The sequence below is a fragment of the Pseudorca crassidens genome, chromosome 4, assembly GCF_039906515.1.
Source record: "Pseudorca crassidens isolate mPseCra1 chromosome 4, mPseCra1.hap1, whole genome shotgun sequence".
NCBI lineage: Eukaryota > Metazoa > Chordata > Mammalia > Artiodactyla > Delphinidae > Pseudorca > Pseudorca crassidens.
This window is the reverse complement of record NC_090299.1, coordinates 21,765,582-21,790,925: the sequence shown is the minus strand read 5'-3', so window position 1 is coordinate 21,790,925 and position 25,344 is coordinate 21,765,582. Positions and strand designations below refer to the sequence as shown.

Here is a 25,344-nt window from a genome sequence, read left to right as displayed (position 1 = left end):
ATTTCCTAGAGAGATCTATGCTTTAGTTGAATCACTTGCATACCTTAAAAATGCTCTGTAGTAAGAGATTTCACCATTAAAACGTATGCCTTTCAACTAACTTGCTTCAAGAAAATAAAAATGTCACAGTGGCTCAAAAATCTGATGAAAAGTGATATCACCTTTATTATCTCATTTGTCATTGCAAATGTTACTTAAGCGTGGTTCAGAAGGGAGCCTGAAAAGCTTGTCTGAAGAGTTAGTATCTTACTTGCAACATCAGCCAAAATGCAGGCTTCTGCTCCTAAGATTTATTTAACACTTAGATATGTACCAGGCATTCTACCTGGTAGTGATGTGTGTTATGTCTTAAAACTTATATGAACCCTATGAGGTAGGAATGCTGTTATCTCGATTTCACAAGCCAGGAAATGGAGGTGTAGAGAGAGGAGTGTCCTGCCCATGGTCACAGAGGAACTCTGTGGCAGAGGTAGGATTTGAGTCCAAGTCTGACCCCAGAGCCCAAAGTCTCCAACACTGTGTTCCACTGCCTTCGCTAAGACCAAAAGCCTCTTTCTAGGCAGCATTTACTAAGTACTTAGGATAGAGCTAAGCACTTTTCAAATATTATCTTTTATTCCAGAGTGAAATTCTACCTTTTCTGATCTACTCTTAACAGTTTTCCAATGAAGCTCCTAAGCTGGGTGTATATAAACAAAAGCAAAACGCTTGGTAATTATCTAATGAAATAAGATTCTCAACATAAATAGTTTTTGTACTTCAGGCCAGAGAAGTTACCAACACAATATTGGACTTGCATTATTTTTTCCATTTCCCTTAAATAAAACCAGAGTATGTTATGGGACCTTGACCAACTGAAATTTTGTACCATCAAATTATGCGGTGGCTTTTACTTTTAAAACTACAATTTAAAAGAAACAATCTCTTCTGTTGCTGGGGTGAATGCCTTACCGCTGTATGTAAGAGTTATTCACACCGCGGTGATCCAAATCGTGGCTTAAGGCAGCAATCAGCAGTGCGAGTATCTCCAGGTCAGTCAGCCTGTTCTGCACGACCGAAGAGCAGAAGAAAGAAAGAGAAAGAACAATTTGGTAAAGCGCATTATACCACCTCTTTCCACCAATCACGTGGTTTTCTCCTTAGTGCTTTACATATGTGCTTTCTAGTCACATAGGACTCACGCTAGAATCCTATTCTGCAGGCAATCAGTCGTACTTTGTTTTCAGAATGGGATTATCATTATCAACCGAAAAAGTTCAAATGCCTCAAATAATCAATAACCTGTCCACCTATAGTCTATATATATATATATATATATATATACATATTTCTTTTTAAAGAAGATGTTGGGGGTAGGAGTTTATTAATTAATTAACTTATTTTTGCTGTGTTGGGTCTTCGTTTTCTGTGCGAGGGCTTTCTCTAGTTGTGGCATGCGGGGTCCACTCTCTTCATCGCGGTGCGCGGGCCTCTCACTATCACGGCCTCTCGTTGCGGAGCACAGGCTCCAGATGCGCAGGCTCAGTAGTAGTGGCTCACGGGCCTAGTTGCTCTGCGGCATGTGGGATCTTCCCAGACCAGGGCTCGAACCTGTGTCCCCTGCATTGGCAGGCAGATTCTCAACCACTGTGCCACCAGGGAAGCTCCATCCTATTTTTTATAAATGTTTGCTATGGCAGGAAAGTACTACTATGGTATCTGATATGGCTTCTTGGACAACAATCACTTTTTTTAGCTCTAGCCAGCTAAAATGTGCACTCTATGAAAGTAGAGACAGAGAATAACATTTTTAGAATTTATTAAATAAAAAAGAGCATGGAAGCTCTGAATTAAAAACAGTTTTATGATGTATGCCTGGAATCACTGACATAGAATAACTTGTCGATTCCCACTGAAGTTAGAATCTAAGGACAGAGATATGAAAAATTTGGCCCAGAAAAGAATGAATTACTTGAACGTTTTCTGCATTGATCTTCCTGTAAACAGTCTCTGGTCAATGTATATGAAACCAAAACCGTTTCCATGAAATAGTACTTATAAAATTAACAGAGTGCTCCAGAGAAAATGTGACAGAGAACCCTGGACTCATCTATGGAGCCAAGTTCAGGACCTGAGTGGTTTTTGAGGAATTCTACTATGGAGCAGGTTGAATGTGAACATGAGAAATTTGATACTTTTCTTATATTGTAGAGTTTTCTTCTGAAGGAAGCATTTATTTGCCCAAAGGCTATTAAGTTTAACATGAAGCTATTTTAAAGATTTTTAAAAATAGGCCATATATATTATATATGAAAGAAAATTAGAAATTATTTTGCCATACCAGTCTTCCTTAATTAACAAAATGTAATTTATTTTGTAAGTGGCATTAAATATTATTCTCAATCGTCATTAGTGCACATTAAAAAAACACTTGAAAGAATATGCTGTATTCTTGCAGCAAAGCAACAAAATGTCTTAAATATATAAATGGCTCTAAGAAGTACCTGAATTTTGCCTGCTTTTAGTGCGGCAAACATGCACTGAGCTGTATTAAAGGCATGTCTCCAATTATGATAGGCAACATTCTTCCGATAGTTCTTCTTAACACTTAAAATCCACCTGCAAAGAACCTTTAGGAAATAAAGCGTTAAGTAGTAAAAATAACTGCTGACATTTATCACACGTTTATTAATCTTCACGCAATGTACAAAGCATTTACATCTAACTCCCGGGACTCTGAGGGAGGCACTACCGTTTTGATTATTGTACAGATGAGGAAAGTGACATTCAGAGACTTGCCCAAGGTCACAGTGCTTGCAACCTCAGCAGTCTGACTTCAGAGCCTACCATGCAAACCACCGTGCTAACTAAATTAGATGTGAAATGCAAGGCAGCTCGAAGAAAGGTACTTTTGTCATGGGTAGGGCACAGACTAGCTTTTTAAAAGATATTATGTCCATGTGTCATCAATTAGGAGAGTCCAAGTAGGCAGTCACACGTGCACGAATTCACTCTCAGGGAGCCATGCAAGCAGCCAGTCTCCAGTTCTTCTCATGCTCCCATTCTGTATGTCTGCAAAAGTAATTGTGTGAGGCTCTGGGGATGGCTTGGGGGCAAGGCACACAGCACATGTCCAAGGACAAACTGGAGCTCCAAGTCCCAATCTTTGTCCCTTTTAAACTATGCTTAAATATTCAGGCAGAGTTACTGCTTGGTTACCAAGAAGTAATTAACAAAAAATAATATATGCAACATAAAGCCCTGGCGCGCGCGCGCGCGCGTGTGTGTGTGTGTGTGTGTTATACACATATTTTAAAAGATGGGGAAAAAAAGGATAGATTTCAGAAAAATCTCACAAGCTGGGTTTAATTCAACTCCTTAGTGGTGTATTCAGTAAAATCCCCAGGGACTCATGGGCTGTAAGCTTGATAATTTTGTGTTTGTGTTAGCATCAGAGTCTGGCTCTCTTCAATACTGAATGATTTACTATACTTTTGGGGATCTCTAAAAATAAATATGTGCTTCTCCCTACGTGTATCACTGGAGATATTTCAAACACAAAGGGCATTGCCCTGGGGAATAGAAAAAGTACCAGGGAAACGAATGTTGCTTTAACAATATTCAACACAGTTTGATTGGCTGCAAAAGTAGGCCAAAAACAAGGTTTCTTCTTTGTTGGTAGAAATTGTTTATAGAGGATTTGGCAGAAAAATCAATGCTTTCATATCCTCCCTTTTCTTTTCAGGTCTCTTTGTTCCAGTTCTATGACGCAGTTCACAGGGAATTCTGATAAAAAGAACCCAAATGTCCCCTAGCTCTTTCACCCCCGAGTAACCATATTTCCCAGAGGATTTCCGTATGCCTAAGGTTGACGTGCTAACCTGAAGTACACTGCAGCATGACCATTTCTCAACAAAGTCGACCCCGAAGATGATAGATTTATCTTATTAGGAGAATTTTAAGTAAGAGCAATTAATTTTCTTTGATATGCTTAGAAAGTGAAGTGTGATGGAAAATTACTGGCGATTAATTAAAGAGTCAAGGAAAATAAGCAGGAAAACCCAGAAATTTAACCTATGGACATATCTCTTTACTAATCATAAATCTGTAGATATAATTAAATAGGCACTTATGCATATAATGTGAAATAATGACCAAAATGACTTTATGAAACCTAATTCCTGATGGACTACTCTATTCTGCTTCTTTTTATTATCTGGCCACACTGCGTGGCTTGTGGGATCTTAGTTCCCCGAACAGGGATTAAACCCGGGCCATGGCAGTGAAAGCGCTGAGTCCTAACCACTGGACCGCCAGGGAACTCCCTATACTGCTTCTATGGAAATGGGCCTACTGAACTAGGTAACCCAATGGATACCCAACTGTATCTAATTAGTAACTAGATTCAAGTACAGTTTTGGATTCTGTTCTCAAATGTTCTTAACAGCGTTTAGGAAAATTATGGTCAGATCTGCTTAATGCTTGGTGGATATGCCTGGCGTGTTCATATCTGTAGTACACTCTTTTGTACAGGACTGCTGAGTAATTATGTGCAGTTTGGAAGACCCTAGGGAGCATGCTCAATACACTGAATCAGTCTCCAACATTAGGCTCCCTAAGTCCCGCACGGCATCCTTAAGATGCTATGGGAGAAAGCGAAGAAAGAAAAAACACAGCTTAGCTCCTGCCTTCAAGAATTTCAATCAGTAGTGAGTGAAAGTAACAAAAGCACACATATAAAGGAAATAAATTCACATAAAAATGAGAGCACAAATTTATAAACTGTCAATAGCATTCCAAGTGGCATGAAGTCAATCCTAGGGTTCTCCCAGAAATAGAGATTTTTAAGTCAGGCTCTGAGGAAAAGTTATGTTATGGCACAACATACTTGGAGCAGACTTGGAAGTGGAGCCATCCTGTCCATTCAGGGGAGGAATGACACGTAAAAGACAGAAGGTCAAGGAAAACAAGTACAGCACACGCAGATTTGTTGGAGTAGAGTTGAAGAATCTGCTTCAGAGATCAGCAAGAATTATAGGAGAGTAACTCAAGATTTGGAAGCCAAGCAGAGACAGGAAGATCTGACATAACTTTCAGCAGGAAATATTCTTTGTCGGGGCACTTCATGGTGCTTAACATCCTCCCTAGCAGTAACATTTTAGTTTTATCATCCTAAAATTATATCTGAAATGTACAGTGACAATAATATCTCAAATAAACAAAACAGAAGAGTCACTAAGGCAGGAAGGCCAACCAGAATAATAGCAATGTTCGTGTTGATGTTGGCCGGAATTAGAATAGTAGTTATTCAAACAGAAAAGGAGAGTAGATGAATGAGACATCGAGGAGAAATATCTGCCTAATGGATAAACATTCAAGGAAAGGTAAAAATAAAGACTGTAAAAGAAATTCTCAGTGACTATCTTCATACCCAACACTCAAATGCTATCTAAAAGCTTATGTTTTTAAGAAATAAGAAATAAATCAACTTATATAAGAATTTCATAAATAGGTACAAGGATCATATTCCTGTTCTGTCCAGGCCCTTTCAACAGAATCAGCACTGGTGTAAAGTATGGGCGATCTCAGGAATGGAAAGGGATTTGAGTCGCTATCTAGGTTTAGAAGTCCCGTGACTAGCAAGAAGCAGAACTGAGATTTGCATTTAGAACTTCTGGCTCTAAATGAGATCTTCATTCCATTAATAGAAAAGGCTTTTTAAAATGAGCCCTGTAACCTACCACAGAGAAATCTGATAGGGAAATATAACCATGGTCAAATTTGGTCTAAGGAAGGGATAACTGACATGTACTCTACACCTGTGTGTTAATCGAAATATACAAGTGTGCACACATACACATGCATGCAAATAGACAGTCTCACAGATGCATGTGTAATTCTCACAGGACTCCCGTTGGGGAGGTCGTACCACTATTCCCAGTGAACAGATTACAAAACTGAGAATGTGAGAGATTAACTGCCTGAAGAAGTTAGAGGTAATCACTAGTCGAGCTATGACTCAAAATCCATGAACTTTCTACTCCACCATGCTATGTCAATTTCTTCATTTGTAAAACAGGGACAATAATAACCAAAGAATCTTTCTTGAGAGCTTCTTAAAATAATTAAATGATATGATCTCTTAATCAACACGCTCTTATAGGAGTGAAGTATTACTAGAGAAGAGTCTACAGACAGTTGGTCTTTGTTTTCACCCAAGAGTAATATAAACCGGTTAAATTAAAGAAAGAACTAGATCCGGGCCCCCAGTAATACCAGAAATGACACTGTATTAACCTTAGCTATATTAGCCCTCAGTTTTCATGCCTCAGTGAGGCTTTGAGAGCAGGGACGAATCATCACTGAAATGTGTACCTAGCACAGTACAGGATACACTGCTTACTGTTAATAAATATTCATTTTATGAATGAATGGATTGCTGGATAGTGGAGGCCTTCAAGGTATTTACATTTCCAGATAGGAAATCTGTACGAGGAGACTAGACATTCAACTGACCGGAAAAAAAGGAGTTTTAAAGGCAAATTACTGATTTTTTTTTTTCATATCGGCCTTTCTATTCTCCCTTATTCTTTGATGAGATACACGTAGCCATTATGAAACAGAATAGAATTCCCTGATATCTCCCAACTGGTATTAGAAGGTATTGATTTCAGTCTTGCTATTTTCTGAGAGGCGAATAAGGTAATCGACGGGGGTTAAAATCAGTTTTCATCTTTACTCCATATGGGTGACCCTGTTTGAACCAAGAGCTTGGCTTCCCATCAACCTCTTCACTCCCTCATTTCCAAAGGAGTTCACTCTGTTTTGGTCCTTCTTTCTACTGTGTTATCGTAACCTCCACAATCAGATCACGTTACTTCCCTACTTAAAATTCCTCAGTGACTCACCATTGTTTTCAGGATAAAATCCAAATTCCTCTGAATAGTGTACAAGGTTCTACAGAATCTGCTTCTTGGTTGCTTTTCTCAGCCCCTCACCAGTGCTCCATGCCTCCAACCCCGCTCTCTGTCATCCTGCCTTTGCACATGCTGCTCTCACTGTTGGGAATATTCTCCCCTATTCTTCAACCTGGTGCTTGATACATGTGGGAACCCAATACATGTCTTTTTAATGGTTGATAACTTTTCTTTAAACACCCTGGATATGCATTAGGTGACAGTATATGAATCTCTGAAACTTAAAAATCCTTATTCCGTACTAGTGTCCAAAACTAATTCTCTCCCTTACACACACACACACACACACACACACACACACACACACACACACACGCTTTCCAGAGGACATCACTGCATTCCTACCTCATGTTTCATCTGGAAGTTCTGCACAAGGTTGAGGTCAGTGAACATCCGGATTGTGCACAGTGCCGTTTCCAGGTCAGACAGCTCAAAGTCACTGAAGCTGAAGTCGGTGATTTTAAGTGTCTGGGCAGATGGTACCATGGCAGCCTTAGGTAAGGGGAGAAGAAGAAAGTGAGATAAAGCTGTTAAAGCAGCAGTGATTCACAAAGTTTTCTTGCTTTGCTATGGGGAAATAGCACACTGTGTTTATTTTTTTTCCTTTTAATGTCATATACTAGAAAGCTTTTAATGTAGAAGTTACTCCATTTCTTTTTTTTTTTTTTAACTGAGCCACATGTGGGTAACTAATATGGTTCCAGGTAGGCCAGGTGGAGGAGAGAGGGTAACTGTACCTAGAACAGTAGGCAGAACTAAGGACTCCAGTGATCCTGCCCCTTTATACCTCCTCAGTGTTATTCGTTCAACAGATACTTATTGAGTAATTATTGGCCCCGTCCCAGAGGATAAGTGGTGAGCAGGATAATGATAATGTTCTAAGCTTTTTACATTTAACTCTCAAGACAACCTTATGAAATCGATACTCTAGCTCCATTTTTCAAGTACAGAAACGTGAGCATGGATGAACACTTCCTTACCCATGGTAGCACAGCCAGGTAAGGACTGGAGCCTGGCTTCCAGTGCAGACAGATTATGCTGCTCTCAGATTTGACACAATCTCTAATCTAGAGACCAACAGAACCTACTTTACTCAAGCCTGACCACAAGAATCACCTAGGGTGCCTATTAAAAATAGAATTAGTGGGCTTCCCTGGTGGCGCAGTGGTTGAGAGTCCGCCTGCCGATGCAGGGGACGCGGGTTCGTGCCCCGGTCCGGGAGGATCCCACATGCCGCGGAGCGGCTGCGCCCGTGAGCCATGGCCGCTGTGCCTGCACGTCCGGAGCCTGTGCTCCGCAACGGGAGAGGCCACGACAGTGAGAGCCCCGCATACCGCAAAAAAAAAAAAAAAAAAAAAAGAATTAGTGATTCTGATTCAGTAGGTCTGGGATGGGTTAAGAAACTGGTGTTTTGGAGGGGGATCTGTGTTTTAATTAACATCCTCAGTTTTGATTTGTTAGTCATTTAATTGTAGTAAAACACTTGCAATTTCTTCAAATACACCTTGCTCTTTTTTTTTTTAAATCAATGTTCCTTTTACCTCCTGCTTCTCCTACTTTCTTTAACTAAAGGACTTAAGACACAGTTCCCATCCAAATAAGAGTTAAATGCCCTTCAGAGCTAATCCCACCTTGGGAATACCTGTTTAATTACACGAAGTTCACTATAATGTAATTTCTTGTTTATCTGTCTCCTAAGTACACTGCGACTGACAGGTGGGGCTGTACCTTACACATCTTTGTATCCATTGTGTCTACTGATGGATACAGTTTTGATATTTGTTAATATGAATATTTATTAAATGAATGGAAGGGGAAAAATCTTATTCCCTTCACTTAATTTGAGTTATAAGTTCTGGTTTTAAGGTCCCAAAACTTCTTAGGAGAGTGGAGCCCATTAACTTGAGTTAGAAAACTAGCAGACCTGGCAAATGCATTCCAATTCGTTTGGTTTGGTACTGAATATTTTTTAAAAACCACCGAATTTGTTATACTATTTAAAAATTGGGAGAGTTTTAACAATAAAACAGGATTTCTGGCGTCTCCTGGAAAATCCGGCCACGTTGAGCCCCAATTCCCATGAAGCAATGCTGGCCACAGCCGAGGGCCCCCGGCTCCCTCATACTGAGCAAAGCTGTCAGGCTTCTCTCCTAGATTTCCTGCCGCGCCCCTGCCGCATGAGAACTTGTAAGAACCCCACTTCTCCATCCCCTTGACTATTCACTCTGCCAGCACTGTAACTGCCTTAGCCAGATGTGGCTGAGATTGACGTGATGAAAAGAGGCTTTAACTTGGTGTGGGGCAGAGGGAAGAAAACCAGGTTCTTTCCAATGTTTTTTCCTTGATTCCCTCCAAACCCCTTAAATTTCTTCTGAGAATCTGGTATATCACTTCTCTGCCTCCCCTCCATCTTTTGTGAAGTAAAAAGGTCAAAACTACTAAAACCTTATGGAGCAATCTAGAACTTTCCCTACCAGCCTGAGAGCGCGCGCACATTCTCTGCTCATCGGGACCCTCGTGTTTTACTTACATATACCAGACCTGATTAAACTTTAAAAGAATGTCACCCTCTTCATACTCCAAACCAAGACTCTTTTGCCCAAGCCCAAAATTCACGAGGAAATACACCTTCTGTTCAGTCAATTCGACAGGCTAATGCGTGGGCTGAACTAGGGGAAGAAAGGAGGGCTGAAAATGCACCGAGAAAGGGTAGCGCTGTTTACACCAGCCTCCAACATCGAGACGGAGCAGACAGCTTGAGGGGACCGGGGAAGTGTGGAGGTGGGAGTAGGCCCACCTTTTAACTCAGAGCAGATGACAGCTGCTTCCCTTAAACATTGCACAAGAGAACAGATGTTTGTTCCTTAGGGCATCATTATTCTTAGAGCAGGAAGTTTTCCCTCTTTCCTTCCACAAAGGATATTCTAAACACAACGGGATGAAGACGGCCAACATGGCTTGTGCCTCGCCCCATTATACACTCTAACTCCCGACCGCTCTCTCCTGAGAGCAAAGACGCTTCTCTTCTGCTTGTTCAGCCACGTCACACCACGACTCAACCTTTCTAAGCTGACCTGGGGGGATGTGCAGACATTTTCCTTCAGAAACTTGTGGTCAGTGATACAGAGGTTCGGAATTCTTGGGATCGATTGCTAATAAGCCATGAGAAAGTCACACATCATTTAAAGCTCTCGTAAACTGCTTCTCTGAGCATCACAAGAGAATTCAACTTTCTGTCTGCCCTGAAAGGGCTTGGGATAAAGGGGATTTTAAGTAAAACATATTGCCTGTCATTCTAACTTACCATTTTATAAAACGAAATAGTCTACATCTTACTAATAGCAGGGAAAAAATATGTGGTATTTCTGGGAGAGGTTATGTATATACAATTCTGGATTTTTATAGCTTCCTTCACTGACCGTTTGATTTGTTAGAATTTGCAAAGTGAGACTTCTGACTTTGTTTTTCTTTGGGGGATAATATAACTTATTGCATCATGATGTTGAAGACAAACAAGTAACATATTTTATAGATTCTGTAAAGCTATAAATGTGTATATGTATTATGGTTGACTAATCCAATTCGAGCTTCTGGAACTATGATACCACCTAATACTGCACAATACTGCTTATTTCCCCACATGAAAGCAGAGTGCCTGTGAATTCTCAGGCAATAGCAATTAGATATTTTAGTGCTTCATCTGAATATAGTTAAGCCTTTCTAGGGTTGGGAGTTCTAATTTGTGTCAAATTAACCAAATACAGAATATAAAGAATATACAAAGCTCCCTGGGTTAAAGATTCAACCTGGCAAACCGTTTGGTAGTACAAAGTCATTTTTCTTCTGAGTTCTTTAATTATATCTGCCACTCAAACTCATAAAGAAACTAGTTACCTCTCGTGACTCTTTAGAGGAAATTCTTCATTCAAGTTCCTTTTTTATGACTCTTTTTTCTAAAGTCTTGATCCCTTTTCACCATTCTTGCAAAAATTAAACAAAACAAAACAAAACTCTGGAAGTGAAATTCACTAAGGGTGGAACTGGACATATCCTTGGGAGTAGGACTGGATTGGGTTAAAGGAAGCAGTATTCAGAGCTATAAAAATACTTTAACTGCTCAGTGATCTTTAATTAAAACCAGCTGTTCTGAGTACCGTCGGACTGATGAGGATCTATATAATAAACTGATCACCAGCCGGCATTATCCTAGATCAGCTACCACATCTGCATTTGGCATTAGATAATGATCATAAAAAGAGAAACCTGAAAGCAAGGTGAAGCACATGGTAAAGGAATGTTTGCTATTTCTAGTCCCGATGCCCCACTGACTCTGTCACCCTGAACAAGATGTTCAACCTCTGCCCATTTTCTCACCTGTAAAATGAGGGGGTTGTCTCTAAGGTTTAATTTATCTCTGTGTCCACAGGACTCCAGGATCTATAACTGCCTTCTCACTTTGGAATCCAAGGCCACCCTGTGAGTGGCATCTAAATCTTGCCAGCGACCTTCCTGTACAGGCCCAAGCTCCGTCTCTGACTCTCTCACCATTTAAGGTAAATGGATGGTGCTCCTTAGCTGTTACGGTTATACTATGCTTTTCATGGGTGCGTGGTAGCCTCTATACTTACTGCAATAATGCTCTAAATGAAAAATTGAGTTTTTGGAAATTGCCATCATTTGACTTTTTTATGCAAGGTGGGGAGAGGTGTCTATGTTTTTGCCATTTGTTTTCAAGGTTAATTAATGCTGTCTCTTTCACTTCCGGGTCTCTGTGGTAGATACTGTAGCAAGACTCCATTAACATAACATCTATTTCAACCTCTTCCTAGTGAGCCTTCATTTTCTGAAGAGTTAAGAAAGCTCAAAAATATATTTCCCTGACTCCCTTTCAGCTAGGGTTCCAGATGAAATTTGGTTTCTTCAATGAGGTATACCTGAATTTCAAACTAACACAGTGCCTACCACATGAGGAACCCGTTTTTCTAAAATGTGGTTCCAGCGGGTATTATGCAGCTGTGAAGACTTCAGTTCTGGCAGCAGCTTTCTCACTCCCAACATATGCTGCGATGGTTGATTCTGGAAGGAGATGGCCTAGTGGCTTTCTGATTCTGGCTTACATGAAAGTTTCCAAAGTGAGCCAGATCTCGAAACCCACACACAGTCTTATCCTGTAGGCTGCTGAATGACGGTGTAGGATGAAATCACAGACTTGCCGTATCTCTTATGTGAACATTAGAGCATTGATCAGGAGTAAGTGGGGCACCAAGAATGGAACTGAGACATTTAAGAAGATGTGGATAACTACACACATCCCAAACCATTCACTCTAGAATATGTCTATAGTATATAATTTCATGATGCCTATACTTTACAGTCATAGCTTTTTTTCTGATAATTATATAATATTATATAATTAAGTTATACATATAGTCCTTCACTATTCTTTAAGTTCCAAGAGGACAGAGATTGATTACTTATTGTTATATTTGTAACACCTAATATAATACCCACATAAAATAGATAAATGTGAATGTATAAATGAAAAACTTTTTGTGATCATCAAGCACCTAGTCAGTTCTTCATAATATTTACTTTAATTTGGCAAAGAGCTATAACACAAACATTAGTAATGAACCATGCTGAGTGAGACACAACGGATAAATTATAGACTATGACTTCTTCTCTTACAGTTCAATTATTCACTTTATTTACTTTTGAAAAAATTTTTATAGCTGAATTCCCTCTTTCATCTGCACAATGAATACTTCGCTACTGTAATTGAAAAAACTCAGCTTCAGCTTGTTTTAAGTGTCATTAAATTTTGATTGATTCACTTGCAAGAACACTGGAAACTCAGGATGGGAAAGCAATGACCAAAAGTTTTCTACTTTTTAGCAGCTCTGGGTAGGATGTTACTTAAAATGGTCAACTCTAGATAACTCCCCTCAAGTAGAGAATTGGTTACACTTCACAAACAAAAGGTTTACATTTATTTTAGAACACATGGTGCTTTTTTCTTCCTACCTGTTTTCCACCCACCTGTTGTTCTTTTTTGGCTAATTCAAAAATGAGTGCATACTTTTGTATGATTGTTAGCATAACTGACACCATCTTGGGCCCATACAGTTCCTCCTGTCCTTCCACTGACTCTCCCCAGGACTGTACTATATGGTAAATCATTTCTCCGTCATCAAGGGCTTTGTAGTTAATAGATATTTTTAACAATCATTAGGTCCAGGTGGCCTCAATGCTCTGTTAGCTCCAAACAATGATGAAGACCTTCACTGAGGAATTCCCAGCGCCCCTGAGACTAGCTACCCATTCATAAATCTTGACTTAGGAATGCACTCCCTGTTTCTAAGCACATACCTGTATACCCTAGATTAACCATAAAATTGTCCCAGTGGTCCCTCGGTGGTGTGGAGTGCAGCTGTGAATGCTTCCAAATTGTTGTCCATCCGATCCTGCCCTGTAAGTTACACTACGATGAACTGATCCATTGTGTGTGGAGCTGCCTGCCTTGTTTTTCAGTCTCAAGATACCTTCTCAGTTTGGTGGGCACTTTTCATTCCCTCCATCCCCCAACAACTTTCTTGATGGTGCATAATTAGAATGGCTTGGGCAAAAAGGCTTGGAACATGACGGAGAAGATGAAGGCCTCAACGTTGCTCCTACTACCTTAGGAGAACTGCTTTTCCTCCCACTATCACCATTACTAATAATAACTGACACATAATAGGGGGGGAGGCATGTGTACCAGGAGCTCTGGTCACTACAACTCTCTAAGTTCTTTCATTATTCTCTTTTTACAAATGAAGAAACTGAGGCTCAGAGAAGTCACAGATTTACCCGAGATCACGGAGCTGGAATCTGAACCTAGACATCTCTCTCTAGACTCACGTTCTTAACCATCATGCTATACTCATGAAAATGAAAGCTCTATGACCAGTTAGCCGCTGTTTTATTCATTTCATCAACTACTAAATTATTTCTAGCTTCATAATCACTTTAAGAAAAAAGAAAGCATAATCTTGTTGAATGCATTGAAGGATCGTGAATTGTGTTATTTCATGCTAGATTATAGGCTTCCTAAAAGTCTTAATTTTCCAGAATCATTCACTCAGTTACTCAACAAAACATGTAAACCAGGTTCCTGTTAGGCAATCACTAAATAGTAGCTATTATTATTATGACTCAAGAACTAACAGTCTGACGGAGAAGACAGACACACAAAAAATTGAAATATATCGTTTAAGTGCAACAACACAAGGATGCTAATAAGTTTGCGTAAGTGATCCCTAACAACATAATGACAGAGAATGTAAGTACACATTTAACTACCTTTTTTAGTCACTTGTAATAGTTAATTTTATGTCGCAACTTGACTGGCCACAGGGTGCCCAAATGAAACATGATTTCTGGGTGTGTCTGTGAGGGTGTTCCTGGATAAGACGAGCATTGGAATCTGTGGACTCAGTAAAGGAGACTGTACTCCCCAACGTGCGAGGGCATCATCCAATCCACTGAGGGCCCGACAGAACAAAAGGTGGAAGAAGGAGGAACGTGCCCCTTCTTGCTTCCTCCAAGCCCACTGGAATGGGGTATCTCCTATCTTCTCAGGCACTGGGCCTGGGATTTCAACAATCAGCTCCCCTGCTCTCAGGTCTTTAGACTCAACTCAATGACACCGCTGGTCTTCCTGGGTCTCCAGTCTGCAGACAGCAGACTGTGGACTTCTCAGCCCGCACAAGCATGTGAGCCAACTCCTCAGAATCTCTCTCTCTCTCATTTACGCATATATAAAATCTCCTTCTGCTTCTTTTTCTCTGGAGAATCCTGACTAGTAAGGTCACCTATTTTTCTAAAGTCAAAGAGAATTGTTTCAGAGCTTTATCAGTACCTTACTTAAGACAAATGACAGCTCTTCTTTTATTCAACTATTTCTTATTATGAAATAAGTCCATTTACACAACAAAAAGGGACACACTGGGGTCCCTTTTACACAAGCGTGGAAATGAAACTTTATAGGAAATAATACATTTATAAAATGTATAGTCTCCTTGAAGCCCATAAATCACATGTTCATGGAAAATAATACACTTGGGTATGGTAAATATAAGGGTCATTTAAAAATTATTGAGTTTCATATTTTTGGCGGATGTCTCATGAAAAAGGTTTATATATTTAGCCTGTGGCAAAGTCTCTGGTAACCTTGGAGGAAAATAAAGACATGTGGCTACACAATTTGCTCAACTGTATAATCTTTGCACAAAAAAGGTCACACTGCAATCAAAGGCATTCTGCCTGCCTGAGGTCTGAAGTATCAAATCTCAAGAGCTAAAATAGAAATTACAGAAACAACTCCTAATTGTCAACTCTTACGAAAGGCCCTTATTCAGAAAGTTATTTATTAAATTCAGTCTGAAAGAAAGGCAGCCACTGAACTTGGTCTTCCATAAAATGTCAAATTCTTCTAATTAGCTTCAGTGTTTTATGAAGGCATTTTGTTACATTACTCCTTGATGTTTATTCGATACAGATGTTAAGAGGGAAGGAGATTTTCCTCAAAGATCCATTCTTTAAGGAAATTATTTTCAGGAATAAAATTAATGTAGGTATTTGATGAGTTTATTGGTAGCCACAAGGAGAGATGCTCAGTCAGGTATTTTAAGTTCTCCTTATCAGTCCCCATCACTAGCCTGCCTCTTGGGGCACTCTTATGCAGAGCAGTTTGGGTCTGGGTCTTTGAAAAAAGCCACGCTGACAGCCATCACATTACACTTTCCAGAAGGCTAATGTCTCTCTTCCCCACGTTTAACATGCACAGAAAATGTGTTTTCAAAGAAAAAACCCCACACAATTAGTTTACAAGGCTGTTAGAATATATCTTTCTCTAAGAAGGAATTGGATCCAAATATGAATGAGAAAGAAACCTACTAATACAAAGAGAGGTGAATATTCCAACTCAGCATGTGGAACCAAATCTTAAAGAGAATAAAGACATGAATAAGGCCTAGCAGGACTAGATTAGCATATTTTCTTCAATAACTATATTAACATATTTTACTATTTTTTCTTCTTTCTAACATTATATAAATGGATTCCTTTAAATCTCAATAGGGAAGAGGCACAGACTATAAAAACAACTTGAATAATGAGCATAAGGTTTTTCAAAACCATGTAATGAAGGCACATAATAATGTCAAGATTCCAATAAAATACATATGTGCTTATAAGTAAAACTTCAGAGAAAATGTATGACTACAATTGGGACTAATACACTCAGATTTGGTTAGCATCTAATTAGTATATAAGAAGCTCAAGAGACTTCCGGGAAGATGGCGGAAGAGTAAGACGCGGAGATCACGTTCCTCCCCACAGATACACCAGAAATACATCTACGCATGGAACAACTCCTACAGAGCATCTACTGAACGCTGGCAGAAGACCTCAGACCTCCCAAAAGGCAAGAAACCCCCCACGTACCTGGGTAGGGCAAAAGAAAAAACTAAACAGAGACAAAAGGATAGGGACGGGTCCTGCACCAGCGGGAGAGAGCTGTGAAGGAGGAAAAGTGTCCACACACTAGGAAGCCCCTTCGCGGGTGGAGGCTTCGGGAGGCGGAGTGGGGGAGCTTGGGAGCCGCGGAGGAGAGCACAGCAACAGGGGTGCGGAGGACAAAGCGGACAGATTCCAGCGCAGAGGATCGGGCCGACCGGCACTCACCAGCCGAGAGGCTTGTCTGCTCGCCCGCCGGGGCGGGCGGGACTGGGAGCTGAGGCTCCGGCTTTTGTCGGAGCGCCGGGAGAGGACTGAGGTTGGCGGCGTGAACACAGCCTGCAGGGCGTTAGTGCACCGCGGCTGGCCGGGAGAGAGTCCGGGGAGAAGTCTGGAACTGCCGAAGAGGCAAGAGACTTTTACGTCCCTCTTTGTTTCCTGGTGCACGAGGAGAGGGGATTAAGAACGCTGCTTGAGAGAGCTCCAGGGACGGGCGCGAGCCGCGGCTAAAAGTGCGGAGCCCAGAGACAGACATGAGACGCTAGGGCCGCTGCTGCCGCCACCGGGAGGCCTGTGTGCGAACACAGGTCACTAGCCACACGCCCTTCCGGGGAGCCTGTGCAGCCCGCCACTGCCAGGGTCCCGGGATCCAGGGACAACTCCCCCGGGAGAACGCACAGGCGCGCCTCAGGCTGCAACGTCTCGCAGGCCTCTGCCGCCGCAGGCCCGCCCCACACTCCGTGACCCTCCCTACCCCCGGGCCTGAGTGAGCCAGAGCCTCCGAATCAGCGGCTCCTTTAACCCCGTCCTGTCTGAGCAAAGAACAGACGCCCTCCGGCGACCTACACGCACAGGCGGGGCTAAATCCAAAGCTGAGCCCCTGGGAGCTGTGAGAACAAAGAAGAGAAAGGGAAATCTCTCCCAGCAGCATCAGAAGCAGCGGATTAAAGCTCCACAATCAACTTGATGTACCCTGCATCTGTGGAATACCTGAATAGACAACCAATCATCCCAAATTAAGGAGCCGTGTGGATGAAAGGCTCTTGGTGCTGCAGCCAGGAGTCAGTGCTGTGCCTCTGAGGTGGGAGAGCCAACTTCAGGACACTGATCCACAAGAGACCTCCCAGCTGCACATAATATCAAACAGCAAAAATTTCCGAGAGATCTCCATCTCAACGCCAGCACCCAGCTCCACTCAACGACCAGCAAGCTACAGTGCTGGACATCCTATGCCAAACAACTAGCAAGACAGGAACACAACCCCACCCATTAGCAGAGAGGCAGCCCAAAATCATAATAAGTCTACAGACACCCCAAAACACACCACCAGACGTGGACCTGCCCACCAGAAAGACAAGATCTAGCCTCATCCACCAGAACACAGGCACTAGTACCCTCCACCAGGAAGCCTACACAACCCACTGAACCAACCTTAGCCACTGGGGACAGACACAAAAAACAACAGGAACTACGAACCTTCAGCCTGCAAAAAAGGAGACCCCAAACACAGTAAGATAAGCAAAATGAAAAGACAGAAAAACACACCGCAGATGAAGGAGCAAGATAAAAACCCATCAGACCTAACAAATGAAGAGGAAATAGGCAGTCTACCTGAAAAAGAATTCAGAATACTGATAGTAAGGTTGATCCGAAATCTTGGAGATAGAATGGACAATAGAATGGACAAAATGCAAGAATCAGTTAACAAGGACCTAGAAGAACTAAAGATGAAACAAGCAACGATGAACAACACAATAAATGAAATTAAAAGTACTCTAGATGGGATCAATAGCAGAATAACTGAGGCAGAAGAACGGATAAGTGACCTGGAAGATAAAATAGTGGAAATAACTACTGCAGAGCAGAATAAAGAAAAAAGAATGAAAAGAACTGAGGACAGTCTCAGAGACCTCTGGGACAACATTAAACGTACCAACATTCGAATTATAGGGGTTCCAGAAGAAGAAGAGAAAAAGAAAGGGACTGAGAAAATATTTGAAGAGATTATAGTTGAAAACTTCCCTAATATGGGAAAGGAAATAGTTAATCAAGTCCAGGAAGCACAGAGAGTCCCATACAGGATAAATCCAAGGAGAAATACGCCAAGACACATATTAATCAAACTGTCAAAAATTAAATACAAAGAAAACATATTAAAAGCAGCAAGGGAAAAACAACAAATAACACACAAGGGAATCCCCATAAGGTTAACAGCTGATCTTTCAGCAGAAACTCTGCAAGCCAGAAGGGAGTGGCAGGACATATTGAAAGTGTTGAAGGAGAAAAACCTGCAACCAAGATTACTCTACCCAGCAAGGATCTCATTCAGATTTGATGGAGAAATTAAAACCTTTAGAGACAAGCAAAAGCTGAGAGAGTTCAGCACCACCAAACCAGCTCTACAACAACTGCTAAAGGAACTTCTCTAGGCAAGAAACACAAAAGAAGGAAAAGACCTACAATAACAAACCCAAAACAATTAAGAAAATGGGAATGGGAACACACATATCGATAATTACCTTAAATGTAAATGGACTAAATGCTCCCACCAAAAGACACAGATTGGCTGAATGGATACAAAAACAAGACCCATATATTTGCTGTCTACAAGAGACCCGTATGCTAACACATATATATGGAATTTAAGAAAAAAAAAATGTCATGAAAAACCTAGGGGTGAAACAGGAATAAAGACACAGACTTACTAGAGAATGGACTTGAGGCTATGGGGAGGGGGAAGGGTAAACGGTGACAAAGCAATAAAGAGGCATGGACATGTATACACTAAAAAAAAAAAAAAAAAAAAAAAAAAGAAGCTCAAGAACAGTGCCACCATACTTTGGAGCTAAGACTACCACTGGAAGTAATCCACTAGTAAAATCAAAGCAAAATAGGTAAGAAATGAAATGAAAGTAGGAAGAACCAAACAGAATCTATTAAATCTTGCAACGTGGAAAAGATATATTCATGTTATAGACGTCTATAAAAATGAATGCATCAACTGACAGTGTACAGGAAGTCCAAAGGACCCAAATTGTTCCAGAGTATTTCTAGCGCTTTTTAAGGAAGAAGATGCCTTACTGGATGCCTTGTTGGCTACAGTTCGGTGACACTAGTTATCTAGATCATAGGGTCAACTCTTCTTTATTATTATCTGCTCAAAATTTTCCATTTATAATTTGACTATCCATAGAGATTTTCCCCCAAAGTGAAGGAATGTGATGATCATCTTGACATAAGGAAGTGGCTCTATACTCTAACACTGCCTTAGGCAATAGAGATTTGGGTCAGGTATCTGGCTCTGCCCCTTACTGCTGTTACCTGCAGCATTCACACACATGCCTGATCAAGAGGGTTCACTTGAAGTTTCTGGCTCTGAAAGGTTAAGGTCAAGATGAGGTATAAATTCTGTCCTAGGAAATCCTGCCTAAGTGGCCAGCTTTTCCCTCTCTATTTTGATACAGAAGACCTTTCAGGATCACAACAGGGTCTCAGTTTGCTTTGAGATACGTTACGTGTGATTAAAGAAAATGCTATAAAGCAGAATCTGTAGGGATTGGAACCGAATCAGCACTGACTCCATGACAAAACTGAGAAGTTTATTTTAAAACACTAAACTCTAAAACGTATTTATTTACTGTTCTTCTAGCAAGAGAAGGCAGAAAAGGCCTTTTCAATCAAATATTCAGTTACTTATAATACATAAACATTTATTTCATTCTGGTATCTTAACTAACAACTTTCTTATAACCATAACCAGGTCAGCTGGGGTCCTTTTATTTTTAGCTCAGTAACTTGTAAGGATCATTAAAAGGTATATGGCAGGGCTTCCCTGGTGGCGCAGTGGTTGAGAGTCCGCCTGCCAATGCAGGGGACACGGGTTTGTGCCCCGGTCCGGGAGGATCCCACATGCCGCGGAGTGGCTGGGCCCGTGGGCCATGGCCGCTGGGCCTGCGCGTCCAGAGCCTGTGCTCCGCAACGGGAGAGGCCACAGCAGTGAAAGGCCCGCGTACCGCAAAGAAAGAAAAAAAAAAAAAAAGGTATATGGCAAAATGCTTGTTTGCAGCCCTATTTCTGCTACACCCAATTTTAAGCCAAGAGAAAATAAGATTAAAAATGGGATAAAAACTCAAGTTAAGCAAGGGAAAAAAAGGATTCTGAATTTCCTATCAACTTTGTTATACTTTTATGACTAGAAAACTTTTCTGAACATAGGCATAAATATTTAGTATACTTAAGCACATTATTTAATTCTTTCAAGAACTGATTTCTAAAAATAAAAATTGAGAAGCATTTGACAGCTTTTCAATTTATTTTAGGTTTTAAATTGAGATAAACCATCAGACACATGACTAAGACAGCAATTTCGGTAATTTCTGGATGATGCAGACACCTGTGTATTTGGGGCTGCAAAGGAATTTTTATTAGGAAGATAGAAAACAGAATTGAAATCAGTTGCTGAATTCCAACCAATTCAAATGAATTATTTGACCTACAAGCTATGTTATCCTAAATTTCTCAATGCAGCTGCCAGAAATCTATTTTCCAAACGGAACAACAGATGGTTTTGAACAATACTGCAATATAGCAATTCTCAGTTTTTCCAAAGTGTTTTTCTCTGGCTAAAATTATTAACATAATTGAGAAAATAATTTTCAAATTTTTCTGAAAGACTATGCTATTTTCAAAGTAAAAAGCAAAGTTTAATATCCTAATGGATTTTTTTAAGCATTATCTTTAGAAATGACTCTATTTGCTAGTTTTTATTTATCTAAAACAACAAAGTGTACCCTTGCCCTCATTTTAGAGCTAACTTAATAATCCCACAAAGCCTGCAAGCACTTCAAAATGTATCTCTCCATGCGATCATTTCCAGCTCACAGTATGCTGTTAGTTCAAAACTTTATCACTCTACGAGGATTACACAAACGGGCAATTAAGTCTGATGTGAGAAATACTTTAAACCTCTAAACCTTTGTAAATAATTGAAAAACGTCTCATTCCTTCAAACGTCACCGTGAACAAAAGAAATACAGCCAATTCGAATGAGGCTAACCCCTAGAGAAGCTTAATCTTTCGGATGAAATCATCTCAAGTTCCTTCAACTGTTCTTGGCAGATGACTCAGCTTCCTACTCGGTGATTTAATCAAGAACATCTACAAGTCCTGATTCTCTTTCCTTCTTTCCTAGCGCATTCTCTCCAGTGCTGTGCAATGACGTGTGGGCTTTGGGTCTGGACTGCCTGGATTTAGTCCTGGCACCATCACTCACCATCTGGGAGATCCTGAGGAGGACAATCTAAACCCTCTCAACCTCAAATTCCATTTTCAAAATGCTAAAACTGACCTTATAGTATGGCTGTGGATTTAATGCACTTAAGTTAACGCACACAAAGAACTTCAAACATGCCAGGTATATAGTAAGTGCTCAATTAAGCGTAGCTATTATTATTTACTATTACTACTATTACTACTATTATTATTATCCCTTTTCTCTCGTCTTGGCCAAAGAAATGTCTCTTTAATATCTAGGCCACTTCAAGGTCCAGACCTCTTTCAATTGCTTGAAGGAAATTGACTAAATTTCTTAGTCTCACACTCACCCTGGACCTTACGCCTTTGTCCAAGAACATGCTGGCTTTCCTGCTTGTGAGCAAACCCTGCTCACAAACACAAAACAAAACAAGTAAAAAACTTCACATGATGCAGCCAACACCTGTCTTAGCTATTTCACTCTCTTTCATACAAACCATATTTTTAAAAATAGTCTGTATTCATTTCCTCCATTTTCTCACCATTTACTCATACCCTTTGCAGTTTCACTCCTGAAGTTGCCTTCTGAACAATCACCTCATCACTGAATCCAGCAGCCTTCTCGGTCCTATTTCTCAACCTTCCTATAACAAATGATGGGATCTCCTTTCTTGTAAAAACTGTTCTACTAGCCTTCTGTGCCACTGCCTAGCCTAAACCTTCCTCCCAGTTTAACTCCCACTTCGCTGCTTTAGCTGGTTTCTTTTCCTACACCTTCCATCTAAACCTATACCCACAAGAGTTCTGCCTGCAGCCTTGCACATCTTTCTGCACTCTCCCCAACTTGCTCCATTCCCAGTCTTTCACTACCACGGGACTCCCCCAGATCCCGTGATTTAACTTCCAAATCACCGCCTCTAGTTCTGCCCACCAGCCCCTCCCCACTCTAGACCTGCCCTTCCTGGTTGTTGAAGATGTCTATTTGGTTGTTCACTTACCTCAAACTTACCATGTTCTAAATCAAATCTATCCGTTTTCTTTCTTAATATTTCCATTTTTGTTAATGAATGGGATGATCACTCTCTGAATTACCAAGGTCAGGATATCTGAATCATCTTTAGCCTTCTCTCTCCCTAATAGCCCATCACAGATAAGACAGTGATTATATGCATGCATTCTGGAGAGAGACAGTGTGAGTTTGTATCCTGACTCTCCACTTCCTGCCACTGCGACCGTGAGCACGTCCCTTGCTTCATAGCACAGCTGTCCTGTTTACATGAGAAAATGTATGTAAGGGCACGGAGGGTGAACATTTGGCAAGCCATGATGATGACGACAAAGAAAAAGAATCTCAATGATCTCAGTGACCCTTCTCATTCCTTACTTGACTCTCACCAAATCTCATATAGACTTTATGTTGTCTCAAGTAAATTTAAACTCAAAGGGTCAGTCTTGGTTGTCAATGTGTAAGTGGCTCGAATTTTCATTAATCTCATCCAAGGCAATCTCAGTCAAGACCTAGAACACGTGATATTCCACTTACATATCAATGTGGTTTTCTCTCATAGTATCCTAAATAAGAATGTAGTGAGAATTCAGCAACTGACCTTATTTGAACCCAATTTCAAGTAACATTCTGTAAGCTATATGATCAGAAATTAAAATCACTCTCAATTCTTAATAACACAGAGTACATTATCAGTTACAAGCTATAAAATCTTTGCTGTTATTACTCTAACCAACCAACCACCTTGCAGTCGCCTGTCCACACTTCCCCATGAACTGAAAACTAAATTTAATTTTGGCTTAAGAAAGATGTAAAGATTATAACAATTATTGGAAAAATATCAGAATCATATAATGTATTACAAAATCAATATGATGCTATCCTTTGCTGTGTTATCAGTGAATTTCTAGCCCTGCAAGAAAGTAGATTTGATTAGATATTTTTATAAATGTCCATATAAATATGTACCACATTTAATTAAATGTCTAGGGGACCATTACCACTAGAAGCAGTTGTCCTGAGAGAAGCATATTTATGTATTAATTAGATGCCTCTAGTTATTCATTTCTACAAAGAAAGAGGAGGAGGATTACCGCTAAGGATTGGAGCTCTCGTGTTTCTTCCTCTGCAGCTGAAGCATGATATGACAGAACCTACAGGGCGAGAAAAGAAGGAATGCAGGTTATACAAGAGAGGACTACCAAACACAGACCACAGTTTCAAGCCTGAGATTCTGCTAAAACTTCCTGCAGAGACAGCTAGACTCCTCAGAACATCATATCTTGTTTGCTGCTTTCTTCAACAGAGAGAAAATCCCAGACTTTGATTCAAATGTTTATTACGGAAACAGAAAGTTATACTCCCTATGTTCAAAGAAAACTGTCACTTTTCCTCTGACATTGTTGATATAACAAACACATTATTTATAAGCCACACTCTTAGGTCAAACTTGGCAGAAAATTTTGGGTCACTTTCTTTTAAAAAAAACTGACTTTAGTTATTGTTACTTGTGTACAGAATCAAGATAAAAGACCTCTGCATAAACTGACATTTTAACGTTGATATTTGGAAAGAAAGTAGCCTAGAAGTGGCTCTCAGATGAAGTATGTAACCACTGCAGAATTCATAAGGAAAAACTGCACAGCGGAGATATAATGTCACACAGACTCAAGGATCCTTTTACACTCATATGATTCAAGAACTGAGAAGAGTAGGGCTGGTCTATAAATCTATCCATTAACAGCTGAGGACACCTAGGCTCAGGGATCCTCATGACTTGGCTGTGAGCTCACACCCAGTGAGAAGACAAGAGGGCCTAGAACCCAGCTTTCAACTCCCAATTTAGTACACTTCCCATCGCCCTAGTGAGTTAAGTTGTAAAAAGATGGTAAGGCAGGTTTACTGTCTTCTTATAACTTAACATGAGAATCATTCATTCCCATTTTCAAAAGTGATAACTTTTAAGTAATGGAATAATATTTTAGACATTCTTTTAAACCAAGGTAGTGATTGCATTTTAAACTATCATATTTTAAAAACACATTTTTAAAACTTCATTTTTGACAGAGTCAACACAGATTTACTAAAATCCCTCAAAGTTTTAAAATCAGTGATAAAAAGGCATCCCATGTTCAGACTTTAAATGGTGAGCCAAGTAATTCAGCAGCCCAAACTAGTTTCCCTTGAACTAGTTTTTAAAATTTTAAGCAATTCAAAATCTAAAGCCAAATGGTATATACATCTACTATCTTGTGATTCAGAATGTTATAATACTATGATACACTTGATTTGTCTTAGTGTTTGAACCATTAATCACTAGGAAACCTCAGGAACCTTGGACTTGCTGTCTCCTGCTCCTGTGAAATGGACAGGTCATGGCTAAGCTGCTGCTGACACCACAGAGGTGGTTTGTTGAGAAAGGCTAAGGCTATGACCATGAATTAGTCTAATATAAATCAGTGCAATGCAACATGGATAAGTGAATAAAGGAATAACAGGACATTCTAAGTTAAAAAAATTAATTTCATCACACACTGAAGATAAAAATAGCACCTTACACGTAGGGTTGTGTGGATTAATTTTGTTAACACAAGTGAGAACACAGAGTAAGCATTTGATAAAGGTTAGCTA

At 40.3% G+C, this 25,344-nt stretch overlaps 1 protein-coding gene and 1 long non-coding RNA gene across 4 annotated transcripts in view; one reads left to right on the top strand and one right to left on the bottom strand.

Moving 5' to 3' along the window:
- The window catches only part of PDE5A (phosphodiesterase 5A), a 142,544-nt gene that overhangs the window by 28,429 nt on the left and 88,771 nt on the right, over positions 1-25,344 (bottom strand). For all 3 annotated transcript variants that reach the window (XM_067735194.1, XM_067735196.1, XM_067735195.1), the window contains exons 11-14: positions 23,808-23,867; positions 7,302-7,448; positions 2,484-2,609; positions 952-1,046 (exon numbers count right to left, since the gene is read on the bottom strand). In XM_067735194.1, coding sequence (XP_067591295.1) covers positions 952-1,046; positions 2,484-2,609; positions 7,302-7,448; positions 23,808-23,867 — 428 coding nt within the window. The remainder of the gene's footprint in view (positions 1-951; positions 1,047-2,483; positions 2,610-7,301; positions 7,449-23,807; positions 23,868-25,344) is intronic.
- The window catches only part of LOC137223460 (uncharacterized), a 31,671-nt gene continuing 17,353 nt past the window's right edge, over positions 11,027-25,344 (top strand). Inside the window, exons 1-2 of the long non-coding RNA XR_010942884.1 lie at positions 11,027-11,242; positions 11,383-11,509. This is a non-coding gene — a long non-coding RNA (uncharacterized lncRNA). The remainder of the gene's footprint in view (positions 11,243-11,382; positions 11,510-25,344) is intronic.